This window comes from Cannabis sativa, chromosome 4 (genome assembly GCF_029168945.1).
Source record: "Cannabis sativa cultivar Pink pepper isolate KNU-18-1 chromosome 4, ASM2916894v1, whole genome shotgun sequence".
Taxonomy (NCBI): Eukaryota; Viridiplantae; Streptophyta; class Magnoliopsida; order Rosales; family Cannabaceae; genus Cannabis; species Cannabis sativa.
The window spans coordinates 70,594,396-70,621,876 of record NC_083604.1 but is presented as its reverse complement, the minus strand read 5'-3'; the positions used below and the strand labels follow the sequence as shown (position 1 = coordinate 70,621,876).

Here is a 27,481-nt window from a genome sequence, read left to right as displayed (position 1 = left end):
GGTTGCAAGGATTAGCGAGGCGCAGCTTCGACCAAACCTTCAAGATGGGTTCCATGGCGGTCCAATGACGTACGCCGGAATCACAGCCGTAGACATTAATTTTCCACAGCTCTATGTCTACTTCAATCGTGACCCGGTGTCTTGCCGTGGGAAGGTGCGAACGAAGTAAATAAACTCGTTACCCCTCCATCTCTCAAAGACTTGGGACTCGTAATTACAGAGAACAACGAAACAATTAACCAACCATAATAATCTTCCCAAACAATTAACATTTAAAATCTTACTAAAACAATACCTTATGAAACCCGGTGCAGTAGTCCAGGATATATTCCTCCCATTTAAAGTTTTTCCTCGGACCCTTGTGGCTCGTCCATGCACTGCTGATCATGGCGGTCACGAATGTGGAGAGAATGATACCCTTCTGAGGAAATGTCAGTGGATAGTCGGTGCGTCGCCTCCTCAGCATATGCATTGCCGCATCTATATGCCGCATATAAACGGAAATGTCGCTTACACAAAAAAATATATTAATTGCACATAAAGTTGTAAAGTGAATTAATATTATAAAATACTTTACTTACGTCATCCGTAAGCCATTCCTTTGGTGTGAGCATTATCCAAAAGAATCCCGGACCGTAATCACCACTTCTCAAATCCCGAAGCTCTGGTGGTCTCGAATGAGTCCAACACACCACTTTCGGAAAGTGGTTAACAATTTCTCATCCGTGGCTCCAGGGATCAAAAGTCGAAGATGGCCTATGTCTCCTCTTCATCTCCGTATAGTCACCGAACCATACAGGAGGCTTTCTCTTCCTCTTCCGACTCTTAACCACTGCAGGTTGTGCCTCTATGGACGAGAATCTCACCCCCGCGACTCGGTGTCATGTACATGGATAAGAGGTTGTGCCTCGATCGGAGTCGCTGGAGCTCCCTCATAAGGATCGTAATCGTCGGGGAAGACCTCATCCACTTCTACTGGGGGTGAAGCAGCTGGGGGTGGGGTAGATGGATCCGCGGGGCCTCCGGTGCCGAAGCCGTCGTTGGCGGACGATTCAACATGGCCAATATGTCTCCGAGCCGCTCCATAATTACGTTCGACCACCCTTCGGCTCTACATGGCCGGTCTCGTATGCCTTCTTCGGCTCGACATGAGCAGCATACAGACCCTGAGTGTCACCCTCGATCCTATCCAACCGAGCCACTAAATCAGTGTACTCGGCACCCCGAACGCCTGATGCAGATGGTGCACTGGGCTGAGGTTCTGAAGCAGTGGCCTGAAAAAATATATATCAAAAATACGTAAGCATACGATATACCCTCCACTATATAAAAAATCAAAAAAAATAAAGACATAAAAAAAAGTTCCGTAAATTGGTACCCGAGTGTCTCTTTCCCGAGTGTCTCGGGACTCCGAGTCTCTGGTACCTGACTACCTGCCTCAGCCTCTGTGTCATCCACAGCATCATCAACCAGGTTCTCCACACCATCGTAAGATATTGTCCTCACAAATGCCTCCTCCTCTGTCCGTGGAAGTAGCCCCTTCACCACTTCCAGATTCTGTTTATGGTTTAACAAATATCAAAATAAAACCATTTAGCATTTATTACAAGCATTTATGTTAAATAATTATTCAGAACATAAGTGAAAATCATACCCGTCTAGAAAATAATGCGCTGACGTCTTTCTTCCCAATATCGCCTTTGCTCGTCCAACCTAAGCATCCCGGGGAACCGAATCCCGTGGTTCGTGCCATACCTCTTGCCAACCTCCAAAATGGCCTCGTACGCCCAATATTGGACCGCAGTGCGAAGCCATATGCTGTGTATTTGCACTCGTGCTGAACATCCGAACTCAGCTTCTTCTCGTAGTTGGCCTTCTGTTTCAACATGTCTTTCTGAAGCGAGTGCATGAGTCTGGCGAATGAGTGCTTCCCCCAAGGAATCCGAAAGAAGAACTCGAGGTCTTCCACATATCTAATGATGTGAGGCGTGATCGCCGCGTTGGCCTCGCGGCCCGAAGCACCGACTCCACAAACAAGCACAAGCCGAGCTTGTACAAGTCTTCCGGTTCGCGGTTTGTGAACCGAAGTTGGAGTGCTTCGTCTTCACACTATCGACCGGCTGAAATATTTGTTGATCAATCGGTCGACCCCGAGCGCGCGACCTGCGCGGCTCTTCTCCTCTTCTGTTGGCCCCGAGGAGAAGTCCAAACCCGTAATGAGTGCAAACTCCAGCACCCCGAATCGGACCTCCTTCCGACCAACATAAAACCTCATCCTCAACTCCTCCTGAGCATCCACTTTCATTTTGTGGAGCATCACCGTGAAATAACACCGAGGAGAATGTCGCTGGTACGGCATTCCAGAAGCTCCCGAAACGGCTTTCCTTCGCCGTGTTATTAAGGTTGAACTCCTCAAACCGAGCTTTAATTTTTGCAAAAATTCCAAAGGCCCCCATATGTGACGCGGCCGTTGAAATGCTCGGGTGCTGGAATAATGAGTCTGGGAGCCATCTGAAAAAACAAAAAAACAAATAAATAAAGCTGCTAAAAAAATTTAAAATTGTCGACATAACATCGACATCATGTCGATATTCAGTCGACATTATCTAACAGTAAGCGCACAAAAATTTTAAAACAAACATGTCGACATTATGTCGACATACCCTCGACATTATGTCGACATTATCAAAAGCAGAGAAAACACTTTCATGTCGACAAAATGTCGACATCCTGTCGACATTCAGTCGATAATTCAAACAAATAACAATTACACAATATATCGACATACTGTCGACATACAGTCGACATTCAATCGACAATACAACCTAACAATCAACATGTTCATTTAATCGACATACCATCGACATACTGTCGATAAGTAGTCGACAATATAGGGCAGAAATACTCTTAAAATGCCAGTCGACATCCTATCGACATACAAGCGATATCCTATCGACATACAAATTACAGTAACATTCAAACAGACACTCAATCTATCGACATCCTATCGATAACCTATTGACATGTCATCGATAACCCTGTAATTTACACAGATTTCATTCAAACACTACACCTAAAGATCACAAATGCTACACAAAATCCACTAATCTCAACAACATGCAATAATTGGCATCCAAATCTATGAAAAATGTATTTTTTTCTCAAAACATAAACATTACCTTTTAATGATCACGGGTGGTGGTGGCGACGGGTACTGCTCGTGCTGCTCGTGGTGGCGAAGGCCTCTGTTCGGTGTCGACGATCACGGGTGGTGGTGGTGGCGACGTTTTGTGGTCCGTGGTGGTTCGTGGTGGTTCGTGGTGGTCACTGGGTCGTGGTGGTGGTCCGTGGTGGTTCGTGGTTGGGTCGGGGTCGTGGGTGGATGGCCGGAGTGGGTCGGGGACGTGGGTGGATGGGCGGAGTGGGTCGTGATGTTGGGTCGATGTCGAAGAGGGATAGGGAACGACAGAGAGAGAGATGGAACGACAGAGAGAGAGAGAGAGAGAGAGAGAGAGAGAGAGAGAGAGAGAGAGAGAGAGAGAGAGAGTGAAAGAGAGGGAAAGACGGAAAGAGAGTGTGAATAGGAAAATTAAATTTGAGGGGTATTTTGGGTACAAATGAGTAATAGTGGAATTAATTTGTATAAATTAGTGGAGGGTATATATTTTGAAATGGGGTATTTTATTAGGGTCAAAAATTGAAATTTCCCTTTTACAATATGGATTCTCAATTTTTTTTTTTAGCAAAATGTGATAAAAAAAATTTATATCAACTCCTTTAAATTATATTATATAAAGATGTATTTAAATTAATACAATTTGCTTTATATGTAGAGAATAAACAGTGCATTCTCTAAATTTATTTTAATAATATATAAATAATATTTTATTTATGTATGTTGTATATATGTTTAAAAATTATTATTTTAATAGTGTAAAAAATAAGAATAATATTAATTTAATGATGTAGAAAAAAATATAAAGAAATTGATGTATGGTGAATGTAAAAGTGTGGTATAAAATAAAGAAAGTTGAATTTTAGTGATGTATCTTAAAGTATAGAGTAGAGAAGCAAATGGGACTACTCTTACCCCTTTTATTCAAAAGGCCCTATTAAGTACTACATTGGATATGGCACAGTGTACACGTGACAAATTTTTAGTGGAGAATATTAGCAGCAAAATTACATGAACTATATGATTAGTGACACTTAACTGCATAAACTTGTTTTTTGGTGGTAAAACCCTCTAAACCTTATTTTTGTTAGCTATTTACCCCTTCCGTCTGAAAGACGCTATTAAGTGACATGGTAGACATGCCATAGTATACACAAGTATATACATGACAAATTTTTAGTGGTCCACATAATTTTAATTCATTAAATATTTTTAAAAATTATAAAAATAATTAAAAAATATATTTTTTTTTTTCATTTTTCATTTTTTTTCTCTTTCTTTTATATTTTTCTCCCTATAACCTTAATTTCCACCCGCACTCCCTCTCTTTTTCGTTCTCCTTCTTGCACAACTCTGGCAAGTCACCTCCGACCATCTTAAACCCGAACGAGCACCAAAACTGACTTCCCAACCTTACAAACCCAACCCTTCAACCTTTCTCTAAGCCTTGAAATTCAACCCTTCTTTGAAGTTTCTCTATCTTGCCTCAACGTCTCCGGGTATGATTCTCCCTCTCCTGCAACTCTTTGTCGATACCACCGTAGTTGGAGGGGTTCCCAGGGTTCACCAATTCGTCCCTGGGTTTGTCGTGGTCTGGTGGGTTCGTCACAGAAGAAGAAAGAACGAGGGAAGGGGAGATCTGATAGTTTCAGTCGTAGAGCAATCAAAAGAGCCTTTCGAAAGGAAATGGAAAATAGCTAACCGAAGTGAGGTTTGGAGGGTTTTACCACCAAAAATCAATTTATATGGCTAAGTGTCACTAATCATAGAGTTTAAGTAGTTTTGTCGCCAATATCCGCCACTAAAAGTTGTCACGTGTACACTGTGGCATGTCCACAGTAGCACTTAACAAGACATTTTGAATGGAATGAGTAAATAATTAACAAAAGTGAGGTTCGAAGGGTTTACTACTAAAAAATCGATTTATGTGGTTAAGTGTCACTAATTATAAAATTTAGGTACTTTTTTGCTAATATCCTTTATTTTATTATTTTAAACTTTAACACAATTATTTCTTTATTTATATTTTTTTTTCCAGACAATCAACATTCATTGAAAATAATTAAAGTTTTATACATTATAGAGAAAATATTGGAAAAAATCCATCCAAATTAGTTCGTCATCCATCTTGAGTACACGAACTACTAATTCTTGTATAAAGCGAACATAAACTAAAAATGCTTTAAGAAAATTAGACAACAAACTTCCAATATCTTAAATCATTATAAAATTAAAAAAAATAATAAAAAAAAGGAGATGTTAGAGGATGCAGAATCAAACCTATTATTAAACTCCAACTCCAACTTTATTTTTTTTGAAAAGAAACGTGCGTGATAGATAAAAATTAGACCTTGTGGTTATAACAAAAGATGTTTGCGGGAATGGAAGAGAGAGATAAATAACTATACTAATTGTGGGTAAAGACCCATTTTATCACATTATGGGTTACAAAGTTACAAATTCTTAAAGACTAAAGTACTAGAAAATAAAAAACCAACAAAATAAGGAGAAGTCCTTTTACATAATGAAGAGTAGTTCACAATTTCCCATATAAAATCCTTGTCGTTGGGAGTATTGATCACTACCCTAGAGTCGCTCTCCACAATAATAAACATGCAACCTTTATCCTTTGCCATTTCCAAAGCCAAGCAACAAGCAACCGCCTCGCCACAAAGAGCATCATAAAAATCTTACCTTGTCGTGTTCACCCAAGCCACCTCACCTTGGTGATTTCTAGCGACAACTGCAATACACATACTTTCCATCCCTACTATAACTTCACAATTATGCTTGAGCCAATCTTGAGGAGGAGGACGCCATTCATCTAACAAGATTAGAGTAGGAGTAGGGATAACTCTATAATCTAAATAAGAGTAATAAATGAAGTCAATGTATTATTTTACATTATCTAGATTATTATTGTGTACCTTATCATTTCGAACCCGCCAAATGGCGTCAACAACAATGGAAGCATAAAGAAAGACCTCATTTGCATCAATGCCTTTATTTTCTTAAGCTCAAGATAAATTTAACCTAGTCCCGCATGCAAATACATGTTTCACATACATGAAAGATACCCTACAAGGAGGACCGTCACAAATGAAAAGCCAAGTTGCAAGTGAGGAACAAGTGCTCCATAGATTTGTCTTCAACCTCACAAATAGGACATCCTACATCATCAATATGGAATCTCTTATTTAGAATATATCGAATTGGAAGAGCATTAGACAAGATGCTCCACCAAAGGATCTTATAGCGCTTTAAGATTTTGCTGTTCCAGGGCTTGTTCTAGAGGGAGGGCCAACCTCACAAAGAGGGGCCTGTGCAAAGTTTGGATAAGATAAGCCGATTTCCTAGACAATGACCCATTAATTTCCTTTGTCCAGACCCAATTATCTTTTCCCTGGCCAGTTAGTCCACCCCCTTCAAGATAATAGTAATAGTTTCTTTGTCAAATAGGACTTTTGAATGTCTCAATCACTATTATATGTCAAAAGGTCAGCCACTTTGCTAAATCTAGTATGCCCCTTCCATTAGTCACCACTTTGAAAGCTCCTTTTCTTAAAATATCATTAGTTTTCACCACATTCTTTTAATAATAATAATAATAACAAACCCAACAATTTAAATATTTATACCACAAATTGTCTAATATATTATAAATTCATATTTGTATTTCTTGAATTGATATCCAAGTACTAGTTAAACACTAAAAAAACATAAAACATTCCACCCCTTCCAAGACAGAATGTATGTCTGTGAATCCCTATACAAACTTGTAGAATCACACAACATAAATGATGCTTGCAATTACTCTTATCCCATTGACAAGAACAGTTTCAATTAAACATTACTAATTTACCACAAATGGTTGTAAATAACTTAAGTCAGTGTCTAGTTTATGATAGCCCAATTCCCTCAAACATAAATGGAGGTCTTTTCTCCATTCATAAAATTTATCTCGAGGATTAGTTCTACTGATCTTGTTTACAGTTGTCATTTTGATGAGAGGCTACCGAGCTTTCTCTGCCCAGCTTCTTAGCCATTCTCCTTTGCTTTACTTTGCTCTTGTTCAAAGTATTTACCTCTCCTCCTGATCCCACAAATATATATATGTATATATATATACGAATTCAAGTAAGGGATCATATAATTGAATTCTTTTGGCAAACGGGTTCGTGAAAACATTGAAATCATTACCAGGCTTTTCGTCTGTTTTAGAGGCATTTGGTCGAACACTTGGTGATGAGTGTTTTTCAAGTCCAAAATTCTCATCGTTCACTGCTGTAGGAGGTAAAAGGGGCCCAACGATTCGGCCTCGGCGAGAAGCATCGATCTTCAGATTCTTTTTCCGAAGTCTCTTCCGCTGAGCTCTAGTAAGCTTCCCAGGCTCGTTTTCACCATCATCGTCGTCCTCGCTAGAGGAAGCCTTCGAACTAGTCCCACCCAAGTCATCTGCAAACCTTTGTCAAAATTCAAAAAAACCATGAGTTCGTTTAGTTTCAACGAAATTAATTTGGGGAATTTAATCCATTATTTTGGACCTGGAACAAGATTTGGATCAAAACCTTCAGTGAAATTGTTCAGCAACGCGGAGTTATCATCTTTTGGCTGCACAAGTTAATATTCACAATTCATTAAAACGTTGAAGAAGTAAATAGAGAGAATTAAAGAATATATATATAAGGAAGAAGAGAGAGATAACTAATTGTTGTGAAATAGGAAGAGGATATAGCATGTTAAGGACAGCCTCATGGAACTTGCGTCGTTTCTCTTCACGGGACATTGGTAATGGTAATACACAGACAAAGAAAGAACCATTTTTATTAAACAACATCTCAAAATATATATTCGGCTATTTCTCTCTGTCGTTTCATTTGTTGAAGATTCTTATGTTAATGTCGTTTGGATTTTACTCACAAGACTTTCCGGTTGGTGTCGTTTGCTATATTTTCATTTCTCTTTTTTAAATGTCCTTTTAAATGGTTCAAGTTTCTTCTAATTGATGATGTCGTTACAGTGAGATTTTGAGTTAGCTGTAATTACGGTGATATGTTGAATTTGTATTCATTAATTCTAAATACTTTTATATTATATTTCATTCAAATCTATCCATTTTTATGTGAGTTGTCTAATATATTTGGAATTTTTTCAGTTTTAATCAAAAATAATAATAATATTATAAAAATACTTCTAGCTGGCCAAATAAACAAATATACATCCAACCTAAAAAAATTACACAAATACCACTTACACACACCTTTAATCTAGGATCTATGCTTCCTGGGCAACTATCACGCAACCATCGTGCAACTACGCATCAACCTAATGCAATCGAAACGAAAATTCAATCAGAAAGAGAACCACCATTAATTCTGGCGACTTCACCTGAGAAGACGACCAGAATTAATCAAAACAAAGATTGTTTCGAATTCATAAAAAAATGTAGAAAAATATGCAGTTGAATTTTAGTTTCGTAGTAGTTTTTCTAGCTGGCCAAATAAACAAATATACATCCAACCTAAAAAAATTACACAAATACCACTTACACACACCTTTAACCTAGGATCTATGCTTCCTGGGCAACTATCACGCAACCATCGTGCAACTACGCATCAACCTAATGCAACCGAAACGAAAATTCAATCAGAAAGAGAACCACCATTAATTCTGGCGACTTCACCTGAGAAGACGACCAGAATTAATCAAAACAAAGATTGTTTCGAATTCATAAAAAAATGTAGAAAAACTACTACGAAACTAAAATTCAACTGCAAATCCAGTTTAATTTGCATAAAACTAATGTCTTGACTTCAATTTTTAGATCAATGAAAGGCTGATCTCAAAAAGTTAAATTGGACTTCCCAAACAATCCAACTCAAGTATAATAAAAAAAATACATCAATACTATAGTAAAATATATATCCTGGTGTATTTTGTTGTTTTCTGAATTTCTAATGATAAATTTGTTCATATTAAATATAAAAAGACATGTAGATAGAGTTATGTACGTGAAAACACTGTTTTGATTTTTAATGTTTCACAACAGTTGCATTACAGTTGCATTATAGTTGCATAAATATTTTACTAACAATTATTTCGTCTCATTGAAACCTTCGTTTGATGCAACCTTCGACCAACTACCCAGCAACCACCCAGAAACTTTTGTCTGATTGAAACCTCCGTCTGATGCAACCTTCGGCCAACCACTTAGCAACCACCATGCAACCATCGTCTGATTGAAACCTTCGTCTGATGCAACCACTGCGCAACCACGCAGCAACCACTCTGCAACCATTGTCTGATTGTGTAAGTGATGATAGTGTAAGTGGTATTTTGGTAATTAGAATTACATAAAAGGTATAAATGTTGACTTTACCTTAAGAATGTATTTTTGTAAATAAAATGTCAATTTATATTTTCTATGTAATAATTCTAATATATTTTTGCCATCTACTTAAATGTAACAAATGATTTATATTAATATAAGAGATATAATAGGAACATCATTTATAAAAGTGAGTATATTTTAAAGAATATAAAAATAAAGGTAAAAATTAAAACAAATAAAATAAAGTGGATATACAATGTAATTTCTACATAATTATGTGAATTCTGGAGTACTTGACCCAATTCATATTTTTCGAGGAAATTATATTATAGGGAAATTCTACAATGTACCCTCTTAAAATAGATACATTGATGTACCCTTATCTATTTTAGCACCCGAAATAATTTTTTAGTTAAATTCTTTCTCATGGTCATGTACGTTATAGTTATTTAAGACATCCTGCAAAATTTTAAGAAATTTAGAAAAATTTAACACGCTGAAAAATACGTTCAAACAGTGTATTGCACGCGTGACTATTTTATTTTATACGCGTGTAAAATAGATTGTTTGAACATTATTTTCTATATTGTAAATTATTCTGAATTTCTCCAAATTTTGTAGGTTATCTTAAATAGCTATAACGTACATGAATATGAAAAAAATTAGACTAAATTTTTTTTCTAAATGTCGAAACAAGTCAAGGGTGCATTAGTACATCCCTTTTAAGGGGTACATTGTAGAATCACCCTATATTATATACCCATTTTACTTTACTTTACTTGTTTTAATTTTTATTTTTATTTTTATATTTTTTAAAATATACCCTTTTATAGATGATATCCCTATTAGACTCATTATGTTAATGTAAATTATATACTAAGTAGAGAATAAAAATATATTGGGCAACCCACTCATAAAAATAGGTATTTGTTAATAAAATATAATATAATAAATATAAAAAAGATATATTTTTCAATTTATCCCTATTTTTTTGTGCTTTCAAAATATGAGTCATATTGTACCATGCCATTAAAAAATAGAGACATCTACAAAATTATTAAATTTAGGTAATAATTTACATTTACACTGCCACACGATAAAAATTACATTTTTACTGCTCTAACTTATTTTTTTCTTCCTTAAACATAGAAAAATAAAAAATGAGATCTCTATCTTCCACACTCATGGACATAAACCATAACAAACTTTATATATATATACACATATATGTTTTCAAGAGGAATATATATATAAACACAAATATATTTTATTGGGAAGAAAGAGATCATGTGAACTGTTGCCTATTTTTTTTTTTAAAAAAAAAACAATATACAATGTATAAACGGGTAGTAAAAAAGTAAATTTCAGCATATAATAGTATAATTATATAAAAAAAATAAGAAAACCAATATAGGTGTAAATTTTTAAAAAACATAATACGTAATTACACGGTTAAAGCAGGGACAGATATACTTAGTATTTTCATGTCCTTGCTCTGATTTTTGTTGTACTTTACTCGGACCGACTCATAGTTTTCTTAAATAGACAAGTCCATTATTTTATACACACTCCAATTCATGTTTTATTTTTATATAATTAATGAGATAAATACTAAATTATATATATTTTTTTGTATAGTTTTAATTATTTTTATAAAATTAAATACTCAAAATATTAGTTATAGTTTTATATTTTTTAATAATTTTAATTATAAAATTATAATAATATGTATTATATTTAAATTTTATTATTATTTTAATTTAAATTTTTAGCGATTTGACATATAGCTTAACAATTAAACTTGAAAAGAATTTAGTTATTAATTATTTATTTTAATTTAAAAATATATCTTGTAATTAATTAAAATATATGTCTATATTTTTTAATTTTTTTTAGAGGAGCGATTGCTTGCCCTAACTTTTTTTAGGGCTTTGTCCATGCGTAACACGAGTTTTCACCCAGTATTTGTTTAATCATAGTATTGTATATCATATGTATTGAAGAATTCTAACATACACACAAATATGGGTATCTACAAATAGTAAGTTGCTTATAAGATTAGAGATTAGAGAGGTTGTTGAGAAATCCACCTCTCGAACATAGCAAAGCATTCTTTGGGATTGAACTCTGGAGCTGTATGACCTCCTCCCTGCTCCAAACGAAAACAATGAAAAGGTTATACTATTTGTTATTTAATAAATAATATAATATATATAAAATTAAATTTGATAGATCATATGTTCGAGTTTATATTATATGATATATAGTATAATTATATACATACACTACTACAAAACAAGCCTTTAGAGTCGCTTTTTTCAGCATAATAATTAATAAACGACGTCATAAGGTTGAAAATTTTTAGAAGGGAATTTGACGCCACTTTTGGCGTCGGTTATTTGGAAATAACCGACGCCATAGGGGGGCACACCCTATGGCGTCAGTTATTTCCAAATAACCGACGCCAAAAGGGTTTATAACCCTAGCTCAACACTTCGTCTTCCTCATTCGACCAGCCAGCCTAGAAATCCCCAAATCAGAGAAACCCCAAACCCTCTCCGCCAACCACCACGAAAAATCACCCCCATTTCACCATTTTAGCTCATTTTTGTTTCTAAATCTTCTATTTTTCATACTTAAAACTATATACCTGAAAAGATCACATTTTCCCTTATTTTTTAGGGTAAACCGAAGGTAGAGGTAGTGGTTGTGGTGGTTATACCTCCGGCCACCGTTTTTAGAGGAGAAAACATTGTATCTCGACGTCTATTAAGGTATAAATCTGATTTCTACTAATTTTTGTAATGTAAATTGCTTTATTTTTTATTTTATAAATTTTTTAGGGTTTTTCTATATTATTAAATATGTACTATGTTGTATTGAATATGTATTGTGTGTATATATATTGTGAATGAGAAATGTATTGTGTGTATATATATTGTGAATGAAAAATGTGATATAGGAGAGTATATATGTATGTATTTTGTGTTGTATTGAATATGTATTGTGTGTATATATATTGTGAATGAGAAATGTGATATAGGAGAGTATTTTATTTATTGTATATGTATATATTGAGTATTTTAAAGTTTAAACTAATAGTTTTGTTAATTAAATATTATGATGAGAATGAGATAGGAGAGTATTAAAAATAAAAGTTTAGAAATTAATTTCTATAAAATTAGTTTAGAAACAAAAATTTAGAAATTATCTATATTTTGTATTAATTTTTTTTTTTTCTATTTTCAATTTTATTCATGTGTTTTTATTTTTTTTAGTAACTAGTAAATAGTTAGTTACAACTATTTAGCAAGTTACTAATTTTTATTCATATTCATGTATTTTTATTACTAACTAGTTACCCATAATTTATATAAGTAGTAAGTAGCTAAATAAAAAAATTGGTAATTTTGTAGTATTTCTTTACGTTGTAGGTTGTGAGGTCAATTTGCAAGGATCCGACTTATTTGGTGTTGATCGGTTTCAAGGTAGCTCGAGGTATACATTTACTAACTTTTATTATAATAATTATGAATGCTTAGTAGAGTTTGAATATCTTAAATATTCATCCGTAGTGAAGTAGGTTCTGTGAGTACATATACTGCAGTCGGATGGGTGGTAAACTTTTATATTGCTAAATGTTGTTGTGATTATTTTATATTGTTTTGAATTGTGTTTTGTTGTTATTAATAGGTTTGAATTTTTTGGAAATGTTCAATTATAACCGTTATGCTGCCGAAATTTCGGTAGAATTAGGATAATATTTGATTTTTTTTTCTCTTAAACTTGGTTGTTAGGATTTTATCGGAAGTCACTTTATCGGAAGTCAAGTACATAATTTTTAGTATAAGGTATGCTTTCTTTAACTTACTTTTATAAGAATGTTTTTTTATATATATTTAGATAATTCTTAAATACTTAGAGTAATTTTAGAATAATATTGATGTAATACATATGATAGATATAGTAGGCTAAAAAAAAAAGATATACAAAAAATGGTCTAATGAGATTTGAACTTGTGACCAAAAAGATAAATTAATAAGTCTTTACCAATATACCAAAACACAATCTTTATATAAATTAACTACAATGATTTTATTTAAATATTAGAAGAGATATAAAAGAATTTTATTTAACATTGATTCTAATACTTAATATTAGAATTTTATTAGTTTATTTAAGTAAAATAGCAAAATAAAACACAAAAGTTAGGTGAAAGAGGTGCATAACATGATTTTAGTATACAAAAGATCGTTTTTTGGACAAAATAGTTGGCCAAATCGCCATAGGCTGTTTGGGATGCGTAGAACGCGAAAAAATACCCAAGTTAAAAAAAAATAATCGTCTCAAATGGATAATCGGATCAAAAGTTATTAATATTCAAAGTTTTCAAAAAAATTCATGCAAAGTTTAGCCCTTTCTCTAATTTTTTCTATTTATTTTGGTCCTTAAATTATTGTTTTATTTTATTGGTATTGAAAAATTTAAATATATAAAAATATGAAATTACATAAAAATTAAAAAATATTACACATTATTTATTATTTAATATACTAATTATTATACAAAATATAACTTAAAAAAATTATAAAAAATATACTAATATACTACAAAAATACAAACACATAATGTCAAATATAAAATATTAATAAAAAGATAGCTAATATACAAACACTTAGATTAATGTAAATGTGTATTTATTTAATTTTTCAATTTAATTTTTATTTATGCTTATTGTATATAATTTATACTTAATTTAATTATATTAACAATAAAATAATATATATTTATATAAATTATGCTAAAAGACGAAATTGTAAAGCTAGTAAATACCAAGACCCTATGGCGTCGGTTTTTTCATAAGAACCGACGCCAAAGGGTTCCTATGGCGTCAATTTTTTCATAATAACTGACGCCATAGGTACCCTTTGGCGTCGGTTGTTATGAAAAAACCGACGCCATAGGGACCCTTTGGCGTCGGTTGTTTTAAACCCTATAGCGTCATCAACAAATGTCAGTTTCGTAGCGAATTTCGCCAAAACCGACGCCAAAACCCCTTAAAAACCGCCTCTAAAGTCCAATTTTGTAATAGTGATAACTAATTTATGAAGAGTTAGAAATCTCAAAATAGAAATGTTAGAGTTTATAGCTATTGGAAAATGTTTGGAACTTATTTATATCATTTAAATGAAGTTTTGAACATTGGTATGAAGTTTGAAACATTGATGAAAGAGTTGGTTCATAAAGAAATTTCCGAGAAGGTCTTGGGCAACCAATTGGGCAAGAAGGTCCCGAGTGACTAACTTGGCGAGAAACTCACTACAAAGAATCTTACTTTTAGTCACGACAGAACTTGTGACTAAAAATAAAAAACATGTGACTAATTATAAATTATCATTTTTATGTTGTAACTACAATGTCAATGACTAAAAGTATTAGTCACAAAAATTACAATTTGTTGTGATTAAATGTGTTTTTAGTCACAGTACTTATTGTCACCAAAATTAAACTAGTGATAACTTGTATTTAAAAACTATATTTTAGTCACAAATAATTTTTTATTACGACTAAAAATCACATTTAGTATTACAAAAAATTTATGTTATGACTTAAATGTTATCACTAAATGTAGTTTTTTTTTTGTAGTGGCCTTAAGCTAGGCACTGGCATTGGCGAGTAAGTATTAGATAATTAAGCTAGTCTGGGACCATCTTGGCCTGGTGAAAAATTAGTCTAGGACTAGCTTATAAGTTATTTTGGGAACAACTTGGCTTGGAGACAAGCCAACCTGGGCGACCAACTTAGTGTCTAGCGACAAGTTGATCTTAGAATCTCCAAGTTTTAGAGTCCCAGAGTGTTAGGTCCTAGAGATGTTAGCTCCAGAGTTCCGAAGACGTTACTGAATGTTGAGAATTTAATGGGAATGTTTCTGTGCCAATGTATCTCATCCCATTTACTGCCCTATTTAGGGTTTTTTTTTTTTGATGAAGTGGGGGGTGTTCAAGAACACCCTTTCATTAAAAGGCAAAAGTTTGCCGAGTTCAAAAACAAACAACAGGGAAAATACAACCAGAGTAAAAAGAACAACAGAAAATAGGACAAGTCCCCAACCAAACAAAGAACAGAGTAAAAAAAAAAAAACACCAGAAAACAAATTACAAAGAGATTACAGGTCCCGGGTCCCAATCATTGAAGTCATCCAACACACTTCCATGGATATCTTCGATTCCAATTTTCCCGGTTTTTTGATGCATCATTGCCCACTTTGCAATGTTGTGCGCCATGTGGTTGCACAACCGAGAAATGTGCGCGATTTCCCATTCCTCGAACTTAGAACAACAATCTTTGAACCGAATCTCAGCCGCTTGGATTCTGAAGTCCCCTTTGCAATGAGCCGAGGCTGCAAACGAATTGGCCACACACAGATTATCACAGAGGAATAGAATTCGTTGAATACCTGAATCCCGAGCCACCTCTGCTGCCAAACACACAGCATTAGCTTCAGCAGTTAGTGGATCAGAGAATAGCACTTCTCAGGTGGTGATTGAGATGATCTTTCCTCGATCGTTGCGGATTACAGCTGATAGCATGCTGCCATTCGAGGAGACTGCAACATCAGTATTACAGGTGACCCAGGACTGTGGAGGGGGCGCCCAAGACACAACTTCAGATACCCTGTGATTGGGGACCAGCATATGATCTTTGATTTTAAATCTAACCAGTCTCATAATACCAGGAAGGTCATTAACGCTTTCATTATGGACCCGTCTATTTCTCTCGCTCCAGATCACTTCAAAAATGCATAAGGTTGTGACCATCCAGTCAATAAATGGGACATTCGGTGGACGATTATAGTCATGCCTAAACCAGTCAAACCACATCTTCCAGTCCTGCGATCTGTAATTCTCAGTGCGGATCCCCCACCCAATACTGAACCAAATAGCTTTGGCGAAGCTACAGGTCCAGAAGAGATGGAAGGTAGTCTCAGAGGCTTCCTTACACAGAGGACACGTATCTTGAATATCCTGCAGAATAGTAGCCAATCTACCTTTCGTGGGAAGGATATCCCGACATACCTGCCACCATAAGAACTTCAGCCGAGAGTGAATTGGAGAACTCCAAATGAGTTTCCAAACACCTTCCTCATAATTCGGATCGTGGCCCTTGATCATCCGATAGGCAGATTTAATAAAAAACATCCCATTATGTTCGCCCAACCACATCCATGAGTCGTCAATCTTGTCATTAGGAAGATCAATATTCAAGATAGTTTGAGCCTCTTCTCTTTCGAACCACTCTTTCACCATTCGAACATTCCAAGAATTATTCGGATTTAAGAATTGATGAACCCATGCCACTCCATGTGAGACATCCTTCTGAGGAATGGGGGTTCGGTTCACGGCAGGAACCCAAGGATCAAACCAAATAGAAGTTGATTCCCCATTCCCAATTTTTCTACAAATACCTTTCTCAAGCACTCCCCTGGAGTCCAAGATAGCTTTCCACATCCCCGATTCTCCTCCTTGTTTTTCAAGATTCAGGAAGTTTCTTCCCTTTAAGTACTTATCTTGTACCACCTTACTCCACGTACTGGTATTATCAGTCAAAGCTTTCCAAGCCCATTTAGTCATGAAAGCCTTGTTCACCATTTCAACACTTCTAAATCCCAGACCTCCTCTGAGTTTTGGCTGGCATAAAGAGTCCCACGCAAGTAGATGCAATTTACACTTCTCACTACTGTCTCCCCACCAGAAATCTCGGAGACATTTATCTACTTTCCTTGCAACATTTAATGGAATTGGTTCAGTAGCCGCGACATAAGAAGCCAAATCAGATCCAACCGATTGGATCATACAGGTTTTTCCTGCTTTTGAGAGGAGCCTTGTCTTCCAACTCATAACCCTTTGCAAAGCCCTATCAACCAGGAATCGAAGATCTCTTGACCGGTTTAGGGATCTGAAGAGAGGAAGGCCTAGGTAAGTTGCATCATTCTTCATTCTTTTCATGTTGAGAATCCCCGAAATCTCCCCCGCAAGCCCCGAGGAAACTCCCTTAGAGAAAAACACTGTTTACTTTTGGTAGTTAACCGCTTGTCCCGACCAAGAGCAATAATCTTCAAGGCACCGAAGGAAACTTTTTGCTTCCTTGACTGAAGCTTTCCCGAATAATATTACATCGTCAGCGAACATCAGATATGTAATTGCCGGGCCATCTCTGGATACCTTGAATCTGCCCCTCGATCATTCTTGTAGTTATTAATCTAGATAGAACATCCGCAGCAATAATGAAGAGGGTCGGGGATAGGGGTCTCCCTGTCTGAGGCCACAAGTAGGTTTGATTGTGCCTTGAACAGATCCATTTATAAGCAATCCCATTTGTTGGATGGTAATACACTTCTCAATCCACTTCACCAAATTGAGATGGAAACCCAATCCTTTCAGCGTATTAAGAATAAATCCCCAATCCATTTTATCATACGCTTTCTTCATATCCAGCTTTATCATCATGAATCCCTTTTTTCCTTTCTTTCTTCTCATGGAATGAACAATTTCTCTAGCCACAGCTGTATTCTCCGCAATAAAACGCCCATGAATAAAGGCCGACTGAGCCGGAGAAATGATGGAGGGCAGTACGTAGGGGCTTCAAACGCAGCGCCAAGAGCTTAGAGATGCACTTGTAAGCTACATTGCAAAGAGCTATGGGTCTATAGTAATAGCTATTAGGTGTGTGTTTCAATTGTGGTTCCTAACACTAAATAGAGGGCTATAGTTCACTTTATCAACACATTTTTTTCTTCTCTATCTATAGAGCACTAGCTATAGAAGATAATCTAAGGCTTGTTGATTCCTGGGAACATTTCTATATCATCCCAAGTGTTTGATAGTAAGGAGAAATAAGTTTTTTAGACAAAAATGTTAAAACATTCTCCAAATTTTTAGTGATCCCCCACATTGCTACACTTAGTGTTCTTTATTTTCTTCCTCTTCTCTTTTATACCATATTATATATCATATATTATTTAGACTATTGTTGCTTTTACTTTTATTTTTCACCTTGTAATTTTGTGTTTTTGAGTTGTATTGTCTTCTATCTCTTTCTAATCTTTCTTTTATTTCTATTTTGCGTTCTTATCTCGTTTTATTTAATTTTTTTTTGTCCTTATAACTTTTTGCATTATAAGTTGTAATTTTATTGGTTTATTAAATTTCTTTTCATGGATTTATATTTTCCTAACAATTCAAATGTTGTTACGGGACACTAAGATGTCTAACACTTCTATAATATATTATTTTAAGATTTGTTAGCGATTCTCTATAATCTTCAATAAAATAAAATGTATGAAATCTAATATTAAATTATACTAATATCAATATTACATCTCATAAGAATGTTAGACACCATTAGCATTTTTTTGTAAGTCATCATGTGAATTGCTAAAAGATACCACTGGTACCTAGCACATTCATTAGTGTCATACTACTATTAATTCAGTAGCGAGTCTCATATAACTTTAAAAAATAACTTTTAAAGAATATCTCTAAACCAATTGTGAGGCGTCATCTATAAAAAAATACTAAGCACTATTATTGTCCAATAACAATACTCGATTATCATATACTTAGTACTATTGTACCTAACTTTTAATTATAATAATTATAATCTTACCTTGATAGTAGTGAATGTAAATAAACCTTTTGAATATTCTGTCACATATCTGCATACACATTAATGTTAGTATTTGATTAAGGACTAATTACATACAAATATAATTATATATATTTATATATATATGAGTCTTAAGTTTAGATGATTTTACCCAGCAACTTGATTATCAACCAACCAAGGTCTCCATCTATCAACAATAGAAAGATTCATAGATTTGATCCATGCCAGGGTTCCAAGGTAGGGGACCACCATGTCATGATCTCCACTGCATATCATATTAACATATAATATAATATTAACCCACATTTTCTATATTCAAAATAAAAATTTATAATGTCACTATTTTATATAAATGTCTAATTAGTTAGATCATTTATTATTAGAGTACCTGTATATTAGAGCTCTATAACCTCTTGAGTTGAGTTGCTTATGATAACTAACAACACTATCCACATCTTTTGCGTAAGGTAATGACCGATTGCATCTTATCCATATCTGTATCGTTTCCTATCCATTTTCACAATCAAAACCAAAGAAATTAACCACTATATATATATTAATCTAAACCGACAGCATATATTTTAATGGCATTTTATTATTCTCTCATTATTTATATATAATAAGAATAATTTCTTACTTTCTGAATATGGAGTGCCTCTTGAACAGTCTTGTCATTTGCCCAATAATACACTAGTAGATTTTTATAAGTCTGAAACCATCTTTGTTAATTAGAAACGACTATATACACATATATATGTATCTAACAAGAATTTTTTTAATTAGAAAAATGGATTGAAAGGTAGCATAAGAGAGTTTACCCAACATCCAAATTTGGAAGCTTCAGGGGGTGGAGGTAGATTCTTGATATTAAGGCCTAGTTGAATCAAATTTGGTTTGAGTGACTTTTCTAAGAGTGATCTTTGGCTATGCAACTTATCATTATTAAGAAAAGTTGAGCAATTGGACTCCAAGATATGTGGAAGATTTATATTTTCAATGCACTACAAAATAATCAAAAAATGGTTATTCTCTGAAAGATATATGAAGTTGAACTATAACTAAATAAAGATATATAGAAATATTTTTATATTTTAAAAAATATATATATATTTCTTTTGCATTTTTACAAAAATTCACAAGAAACTCATATAACAATCAACGGAATAATTTAAATTGTAACCAAAATTCACATAAAAACCCGTATAAAAATTACCGGAACAACGACTATAGCAACCCAAAATTTTTTTTTAAAAAAAAAGAGTTAAAATAAAATAAAATTAAACAAAAAATAAATAAAATAAAATTATTTCCTTGCTATTCTATTATAATTCATTCCCTTCAATCCATTTCATTTCCTTCAATCACATGTCACCTAACAGATTTTGCCATTACTGTTAAAATACTTTATTAGTTAAAGTTAAAAATGCTAATTGTAGTTAGTTGTTAACGATTATGTAATAAAAGTTAAAAGAGATGATGATAGGTTGAGAAACTTCATATTATCGATTCACTCAGATTATGTTTTCTTGGACTCTTGATGATATTTCCAATATTTTTAGTCATCTTTATATTTCCAATGGAAGGTTAAGAAACTTCAAATAATCGATTTTGTCAAATTATGCAGTTAATCTCTTTAGATATGGGTTCCTTGCTAACTAGTGCCAAGGTTGGTTCAACCTGAAATTTGCTACATGAGTACTTTGTTTTTTTAGTCAATGGTTGTTGACGCTTCTCCTCAATAAATGGGAGTGAGAGAAATGCAATATTAGAATGTGTGTTTTTTTATTGGTTTTGAATTCACTTTTAGGTTTCTCAATTACAGAATTAATTTTAATTTGTTGGTCATAATATATAATTTTTAATCACATTATTTTAATTGGTTTTTGATTTATTTCATTTTTATTTTCTTACAGGTATATGTATTGTAAAAAGGAAATACAATTATTTAAATTTTCGCTGCAAGAATTATTCAAATCTAAAAATTACAACTAAAAATACAATTCAATTATATGCCCATTCAAAAAAGATAAAATATGAAGAGCGTGAAAATATTTTACTGTTCTATCCGTTTAAGTGATAAGAAATTAAAAGTGTCTTCAATAATGTTTTCTATTAATTTTTCGTTAAGTATCTTCTCTTTAAATTTTATGTAGTCTTTCCATTTAATTTTCAAAACATCATACAATTTGTTTTTTTAATTTTCAAAACATTTTGAATGTTTTCTTCTAATTATCAAAACTTCACACTATAGTTTTCTTTTATCAATCATTAAAACTTTACTATACATTATTTTACTTTCAATTTTATATATAAGTTGTTATTGCGTTTACAGTATATTTAATTAATATTTTGTATTTAATTAAATTTTACACAATATTTTACTTAATCTTTTTTTTTTTTTCAGAATACTATTATGTTTTCTTCTCTTAGCACTTTACATTAAACATCATTTACTTCTAACTCATATATGACATTTAAAAATCAAAATACTAAACTTAAAATAAAACTAAATATATACGTTACCTATGTAATAATAATATAGTATATATAACTATCTACAATGTAGTTATTAAATTCTTTTATAAATTTAGACCAAAAAGCAACAAAAAAAAAATGTTTAAAACTTGTTTTATCAGTGAAATTGAATGTTTACACGAAGAATTTTTTTTTTTTGAAACACACGAAGAATGTTAATTATTTAAAATTTATCAAAAAATGATAATACGTCTTATAAAATTATACTTCCATATAAAAAAAAAAAAATTAGAAAAAATCTTCATACCATTGAGTAAGCTTCAAGATTCTTTGCGCAAAGTGTATCATTACTGTGTTGTCCTATGTAGTGTCCTTTGCAAGTCTTCTTCAATGACTGAGAATCAATCAATCAACCAAACTTGGATTTAAGAATGTAGGTTAGGTCTTATATAAACTTCTTGTGTCACAAAAATAAATTATAATAGAAATTTAATTAGTTACAAGTTAGTCTTTAGAGTCACAATAAAATTGTAATTTTTTTTGTAACTAATTAATAATTTAAACTATAATTTTTTTTGAGATAAAATAGTTATGATTTTGGCCACAAATTTTTAACTAAGTTAAAAATTAGTTTATTGAATAAATTTACTTGAGCAAGAAAGAAATAATGGAGGTGAGAGAGAGAGATGAAGATGAAGGATGAGAAATAATGCTCCGCTGAATACAGTTGGCTTGATCTTGACATTTATATATGGAGAACTAATATAGAGAGAAGTTGAAGAAAAACTTTAACTAACTCCTAACAACTTCTAACTAACTCAAGATGTAGACAGCTGAGAAAATAACAAACCAGCAATAGTAACAACTTGTTGCTTAATCATTTTCTATTCTAACAGTCATGATTCATTACAATAAAAGAAAAATCTTTAGTATAACCTGGTAGAGCTCATCGGATACAAGACCCAATTGGTGAGCAAATTTAACTTTGTAATTGTCTTCAATTTTTGAATCCGTGATTGGATTCCCAAGCAAATAACCCTGAAGATTGAGAAATTGTTCATAGATATTAGCTATGATTTTAATCCCAAGAAAAGAACTAGTGTTTTTTTCTTCCTAAAAAAGTACCTTGAAGTTAATTTTTGGTATGTTGTTGGCTTCAACACCTGCAAAATTTACCTAACTTGGTAATTTGTTTCACAACTTTATTAGGCTTTTGTTTTTACAATTTTATATGTCATTTACTCTGAGCAATTTGTTCAGCAATGATTGGGATGATCTTGCCAGAAAATGAGTCCCCGCCTAAATAAAATGAGTTTGTGTTGAACTTAGGGTGAGCAAGAAACCACTGCATACCAAAAGATAACCATATAAATATAATGTAACAAAGTTCAGATTTACAGATAACATTATTGTGATGTTTGGTTCATTGTAATGGTAATAGTAATAGTAATAAAATAGGTCCATTGCATTGTATTTTTTTTTTTAACTTTTGTAATCTATTACAATGTAATGCTTATTACATAATGATGATTACATATCAAAACCAATGTGATTCTCATTACAATTACACTCCAATACAAAGAAAAAAAATAATATTATATAGTAAAAAAGAGTCAAAGTCTATATTGCCTTTTTTTTTTTTTTTAATATTTTATAATTTTATAATAAAAGCAATAAGGTCATTTTAGTCAACACACATTTTATTCTATTACATTCTTATACCAAATTAAACATAATAATTTTGATTACAATATTAATTTTAACTACAAACCAAACATTATAATCAATTTCTATTACCATTCTTATTCCATTACATTACTATTACTATTACATTCCATCAAACCAAACACCACATTTTGGTATTTTAAATACTTGAATTAATGCACCAAACTCTTATTTATCAACCTTTCTCATAAAATTATGGCATCTATTAGCATAGACAAAGTCACCAGTTTGAGACCCTTCAAGGCTCTTTGAATAGGAGAATCCAGTACCAACTGGTGCATCTAGAAATATTATACTGGCCACCTATGAAGTCTCATCACAATTGTTACACAAGGATCAGATCAATTACATTTATATTTATATACATACACTTATATAATAAATATGCCTACCTTTGTCCATGAGTACGGATTCAGTTCCAATGCTGGTAAACTTCCATTGTACTCAACATTCTTAAACTTTAAAGGGCCTACACAAGAAAAAACAAAATTCGAAGCATTATTCTAACCAAAAAATTATTTAAGTACTGTAATTAAATTTGAAAGAACCTATCTCAAAGGCAAGTCCAGAGAGAACAGAGCAACCAGGGCCTCCACTTAACCAGAGCATAAGAGGATTATCTCTTGGATTTCTCTCAGATTCAATAAAGTAATAAAAATAATTAACATCTTCTTTTTCATCTACTCTAATATATCTGCAAACGAAGAAGATAAGAAACTAAGGTGAGCTGTTTACGTACCAAGGACCCAACTTAACTTAGTGTGCGAATCATAAATGTCAAGTCAAAACTTACCCAGTTTGAAGTTTGAAGGGAAGAGAACCAGAAAATCCTGGGAGGGTTTTGACAATGTTGGTGGAAGGAATCACTGGATTTGAGTAAAACAACAACAACAAAATAACCAGAAGAAAATGCACCTTCAACATTTTTTCACAGTACCATGACAATAATTAGTCTCTAACTGTATTCAAAGTCGACCCTTTTATTTTAGAGACGCATTGGGATAAGCAAAATATTATTTTACGGACATAAATTAAACCACGTGGTCTCTTACAAAATATTATTTTAGAGAAGTATTGGGATATCCAATGTATAATAATCGGTCATTGTTGAAAGAACATTTATATTAGGTAGTAGTGGTGACTATCATCTTCTCGATATGTTACGTTATGATTGACTAGCAATACTTACTAGTTATTATATTAAATTATATAAAACATCATTCTTAATTAGACTAATAACAATATTAACATATAGGAGAGTGCTAAGCACTAGCTACTGGTACCCTTTAATATTTCTCTTATTCAAAATATATATGTTTAGAGGCCCGTCATCACTCTCACTCATAAATTATATATAGAATATATTAATATAGGCTAATTAGTAATTTTTTCTCCCCGAATTTTGACATGTACTAAATCGTGCCCCTTGAACTTTTTTGTCCGTTAGAAATTCCCCCTGAACTATTGAGATTGTTAAATTTAAGGACTTTTGTCTAATTTCATTCAATTTTACTGTTTCAGTGATTTTTTATGTACTAAACCATGCTTCCCAGACTTTAATATCTACCAAACCATGCCCCCCAAACTTCGATATGTACTAAATCATGCCTCTTGAAATCATCTAGGGGTGTTCATAAAATAGTCGATCCAAAACGATCCAATCCACACATATTTATAACAAAATTAAAAATTATATATACAAATAACATTAAGAAAATAATAATTTAAAAGTCTAATGCATATAATACAATTATAATACAAAACTTATTCTATTCTTATATTTTTTTTATTGAATAATTCTACATACAATTTAAATTAAAATTAAATATTTTTTTATACATACAATTTTTTTTCTTCCTTTGAATTTGCTATTTGTTATTTTATTTATTTAATGTGTTGTTGGAGACATAAAATAACTATAATTTGTTTAATTTTGTTGCTAGTTATGTGAAAAAAAAAAAATATTTTTTCATAAATATTAAATAATTTAATATTAAAAAGTAACCAATCCAAAGTAACCGATCCAATCTGCATTTTTGCGGATTGGATTGGATTGAATTTGAGCTATTGTGCGGATTAGATTGGATAAAAAAAAAATAAAATCCGCACTTAGTGCAGATTGGATGTTGTTTGACCAAAAAAGTACGGATTAGATCGGATGAACAACCCTACTTTCATCCATGTTAGAATTTTTTTACTAAAATTAGACAAAAGTCCTTAAATTTAACAATTTCAATAGTTCGGGAGGAATTTTTAACGGCCAAAAAAGTTCAAGGGGCACGATTTAGTACATGTCAAAGTTCGGGAGGAAAAATTACTAATTAACCATTAATATATTATGTGAGTTTTTTTTAAGAAAAATAATTTTATATTAATTAAAATAAATATTAAAATATATATATAAATTGTACAAATAGTACTCCCACTCTAAAATTAACTTGGTATAGCCCGATTGTAGTGTTAGAATGTATCAGCATAATTTTTTTTTTTTATATATATAAGTAAATTTTATGTTATTTAATGAATAAGCAACTTTCAAAAAAAAAAAAAATTGAATAAGCAACTTTAGTAAAATCATAAATTTTGTGTAGATCTAAAATATAAATTTAAAATAACTTATTTATTTAGTAAATCTAAATTTTCAAGAACTAACTTGTAACAATATATGCATAAAATGAGTGATAATTTATATCTAAGAATTAATATAAATATGAAGCAATATATGAATGCAATGAATTATAATTTAGATTTAAGAACTAACTTGTATATATAGAGCAATATTGCATACAATGAATAATAATATATCTCCATGAATTAACTTGTACAAAATAGATTTAGAAAGCTAATTTGTATGTATATAGAGCAATATATACATATAATAAATAATAATATATATCTAGAATAAATATTCTACACTCACAGTGCTAATATTTTGTAATCAAATTAAATGTTATCTTATTATATGTTCACTACTACAATATGGGTCTTTAGCTTCCCTTTTTTTAACCCATTTTATAAAAAGGGAAGCTAAAGGGTGTGAGAACACCCACCAGATTCGAAATTGACATTTAGAGGCGGTTTTTTGGTAAAAACCGTAGGTATATATATTACTAAACCCTATCCCGTCGGTTGAAAATTGGGATTTTTTAAGGTTTTTTGGGAGACCCTATGCCGTCGGTTCCTAGCAAAGAACCGACGGCATAGGTGCACACTTTATTGACACGTGTGCACCTATGCCGTCGGTTCTGTGCTAGGAACCGACGGCATAGGGTCTCCCCTCTATAACCCTCTGCATCGTCTTCTTCTTCCTCACTTCTTCTTCTCCAGCCTACCCAGCCACTTACAGCAGAGAGAAACCCACGAAAAACCCACGAAAACCCTCGCCAACCACCTCTAAAAACCCACATATCTCTCTCATTTCTTCACCATTTCACCTCATTTTTGTCTTAAAAGTTTCTATTTTCAATATCTAATCCCATACACTAAAAAAGTTTTGTTTTTTCACCCATTTACACTGTACCCGAACCTATTTTAAAAAAAGGTGGTGGTTTAACTCCGACCACCGCTTTTAGCGGAGAAATCGTTCAATCTCAACGTTCATTAAGGTATAAATATGAATTCTGTTCATTTTATTAATGTACATTGGTATTATTTCGTTTTTGTAAAATTTTTTTAGGATTTTTTCATTTTATTAATATTATATTGTGTGTGCTATAGGTGGCCGGATTTTTGGTCGCAATTTGTCGCCGAATTGCGTTTATAAGGTAAATATTTATTTACTATATATAATATATATGTATATATTTTGTATTTTATTATTGAATATGTGTTTATATATATGTTGTGTGTATATATATTGTGTATATACTATTTGTGTATTTTGTGTATTTGTATTGTATATATATTTGTTGTGAATGAGAATGAGAGGTAGTAGGAATTTAATTAGTTTAGAGTTAAAGTTTTTAAAATAATGGTAGTGTGATATTTAGTTGATTATATATGTATATATATATGTATATGTTATTTTTAAAAAAAATTATGGAAATTAGTAACTAGTAACTTGCTACTTTGTTTAATAACTAGTAAGTAATTTAATAATTAAAATTTTA

At 32.4% G+C, this 27,481-nt stretch overlaps 2 protein-coding genes across 8 annotated transcripts; both read right to left on the bottom strand.

The window, feature by feature from the left end:
* Positions 1 to 6,806: 6,806 nt before the first annotated feature.
* LOC115712967 (uncharacterized) lies at positions 6,807 to 8,268 on the bottom strand. 2 transcript variants are annotated; one of them, XM_030641408.2, is made up of 4 exons: positions 7,881 to 8,268; positions 7,720 to 7,786; positions 7,376 to 7,630; positions 6,807 to 7,268 (listed from the first exon to the last, which is right to left on the bottom strand). In XM_030641408.2, the coding sequence occupies exons 1-4, from the start codon at positions 8,010 to 8,012 to the stop codon at positions 7,150 to 7,152; spliced, it is 573 nt and encodes a 190-aa protein (XP_030497268.2). In that variant the 5' UTR covers positions 8,013 to 8,268; the 3' UTR covers positions 6,807 to 7,149. The 2 variants fall into 2 exon arrangements, with proteins under 2 accessions (XP_030497268.2, XP_030497269.2); XM_030641409.2 differs by having other exon boundaries at positions 7,744 to 7,786; positions 7,881 to 8,039.
* A 792-nt stretch (positions 8,269 to 9,060) lies between these two features.
* LOC115712965 (serine carboxypeptidase-like 2) lies at positions 9,061 to 24,395 on the bottom strand. 6 transcript variants are annotated; one of them, XM_061114416.1, is made up of 15 exons: positions 24,166 to 24,391; positions 23,921 to 24,066; positions 23,765 to 23,841; positions 23,553 to 23,675; positions 22,890 to 22,992; positions 22,773 to 22,810; positions 22,584 to 22,685; positions 21,955 to 22,041; positions 19,991 to 20,173; positions 19,810 to 19,881; positions 19,561 to 19,679; positions 19,324 to 19,437; positions 19,173 to 19,221; positions 11,597 to 11,655; positions 9,207 to 9,463 (listed from the first exon to the last, which is right to left on the bottom strand). In XM_061114416.1, the coding sequence occupies exons 1-15, from the start codon at positions 24,294 to 24,296 to the stop codon at positions 9,316 to 9,318; spliced, it is 1,551 nt and encodes a 516-aa protein (XP_060970399.1). In that variant the 5' UTR covers positions 24,297 to 24,391; the 3' UTR covers positions 9,207 to 9,315. The 6 variants fall into 6 exon arrangements, with proteins under 6 accessions (XP_060970400.1, XP_060970402.1, XP_060970399.1 ...); XM_061114417.1 differs by lacking the exon at positions 19,173 to 19,221 and having other exon boundaries at positions 9,061 to 9,463; positions 24,166 to 24,393; XM_061114419.1 differs by lacking the exon at positions 23,553 to 23,675 and having other exon boundaries at positions 9,205 to 9,463; positions 24,166 to 24,395.
* Positions 24,396 to 27,481: the final 3,086 nt, after the last annotated feature.

What these genes read in the sequence shown, in the direction of transcription:
- LOC115712967 (XM_030641408.2), bottom strand. Translation starts at nt 8,012, where the DNA reads ATGTTGTTTAATAAAAATGGTTCTTTCTTTGTCTGTGTATTACCATTA. An exon ending in TTCCTATTTCACAACAATTA is followed by an intron (nt 7,787 to 7,880) that starts GTTATCTCTCTC and finishes TAACTTGTGCAG; the next exon opens with CCAAAAGATGATAACTCCGC. An exon ending in TGATCCAAATCTTGTTCCAG is followed by an intron (nt 7,631 to 7,719) that starts GTCCAAAATAAT and finishes AAAGGTTTGCAG; the next exon opens with ATGACTTGGGTGGGACTAGT.
- LOC115712965 (XM_061114416.1), bottom strand. Translation starts at nt 24,296, where the DNA reads ATGTTGAAGGTGCATTTTCTTCTGGTTATTTTGTTGTTGTTGTTTTAC. An exon ending in GCCATAATTTTATGAGAAAG is followed by an intron (nt 22,993 to 23,552) that starts GTTGATAAATAA and finishes TTTGGTATGCAG; the next exon opens with TGGTTTCTTGCTCACCCTAA. An exon ending in TTACATTCACTACTATCAAG is followed by an intron (nt 11,656 to 19,172) that starts GTAAGATTATAA and finishes CGTTTGGAGCAG; the next exon opens with GGAGGAGGTCATACAGCTCC.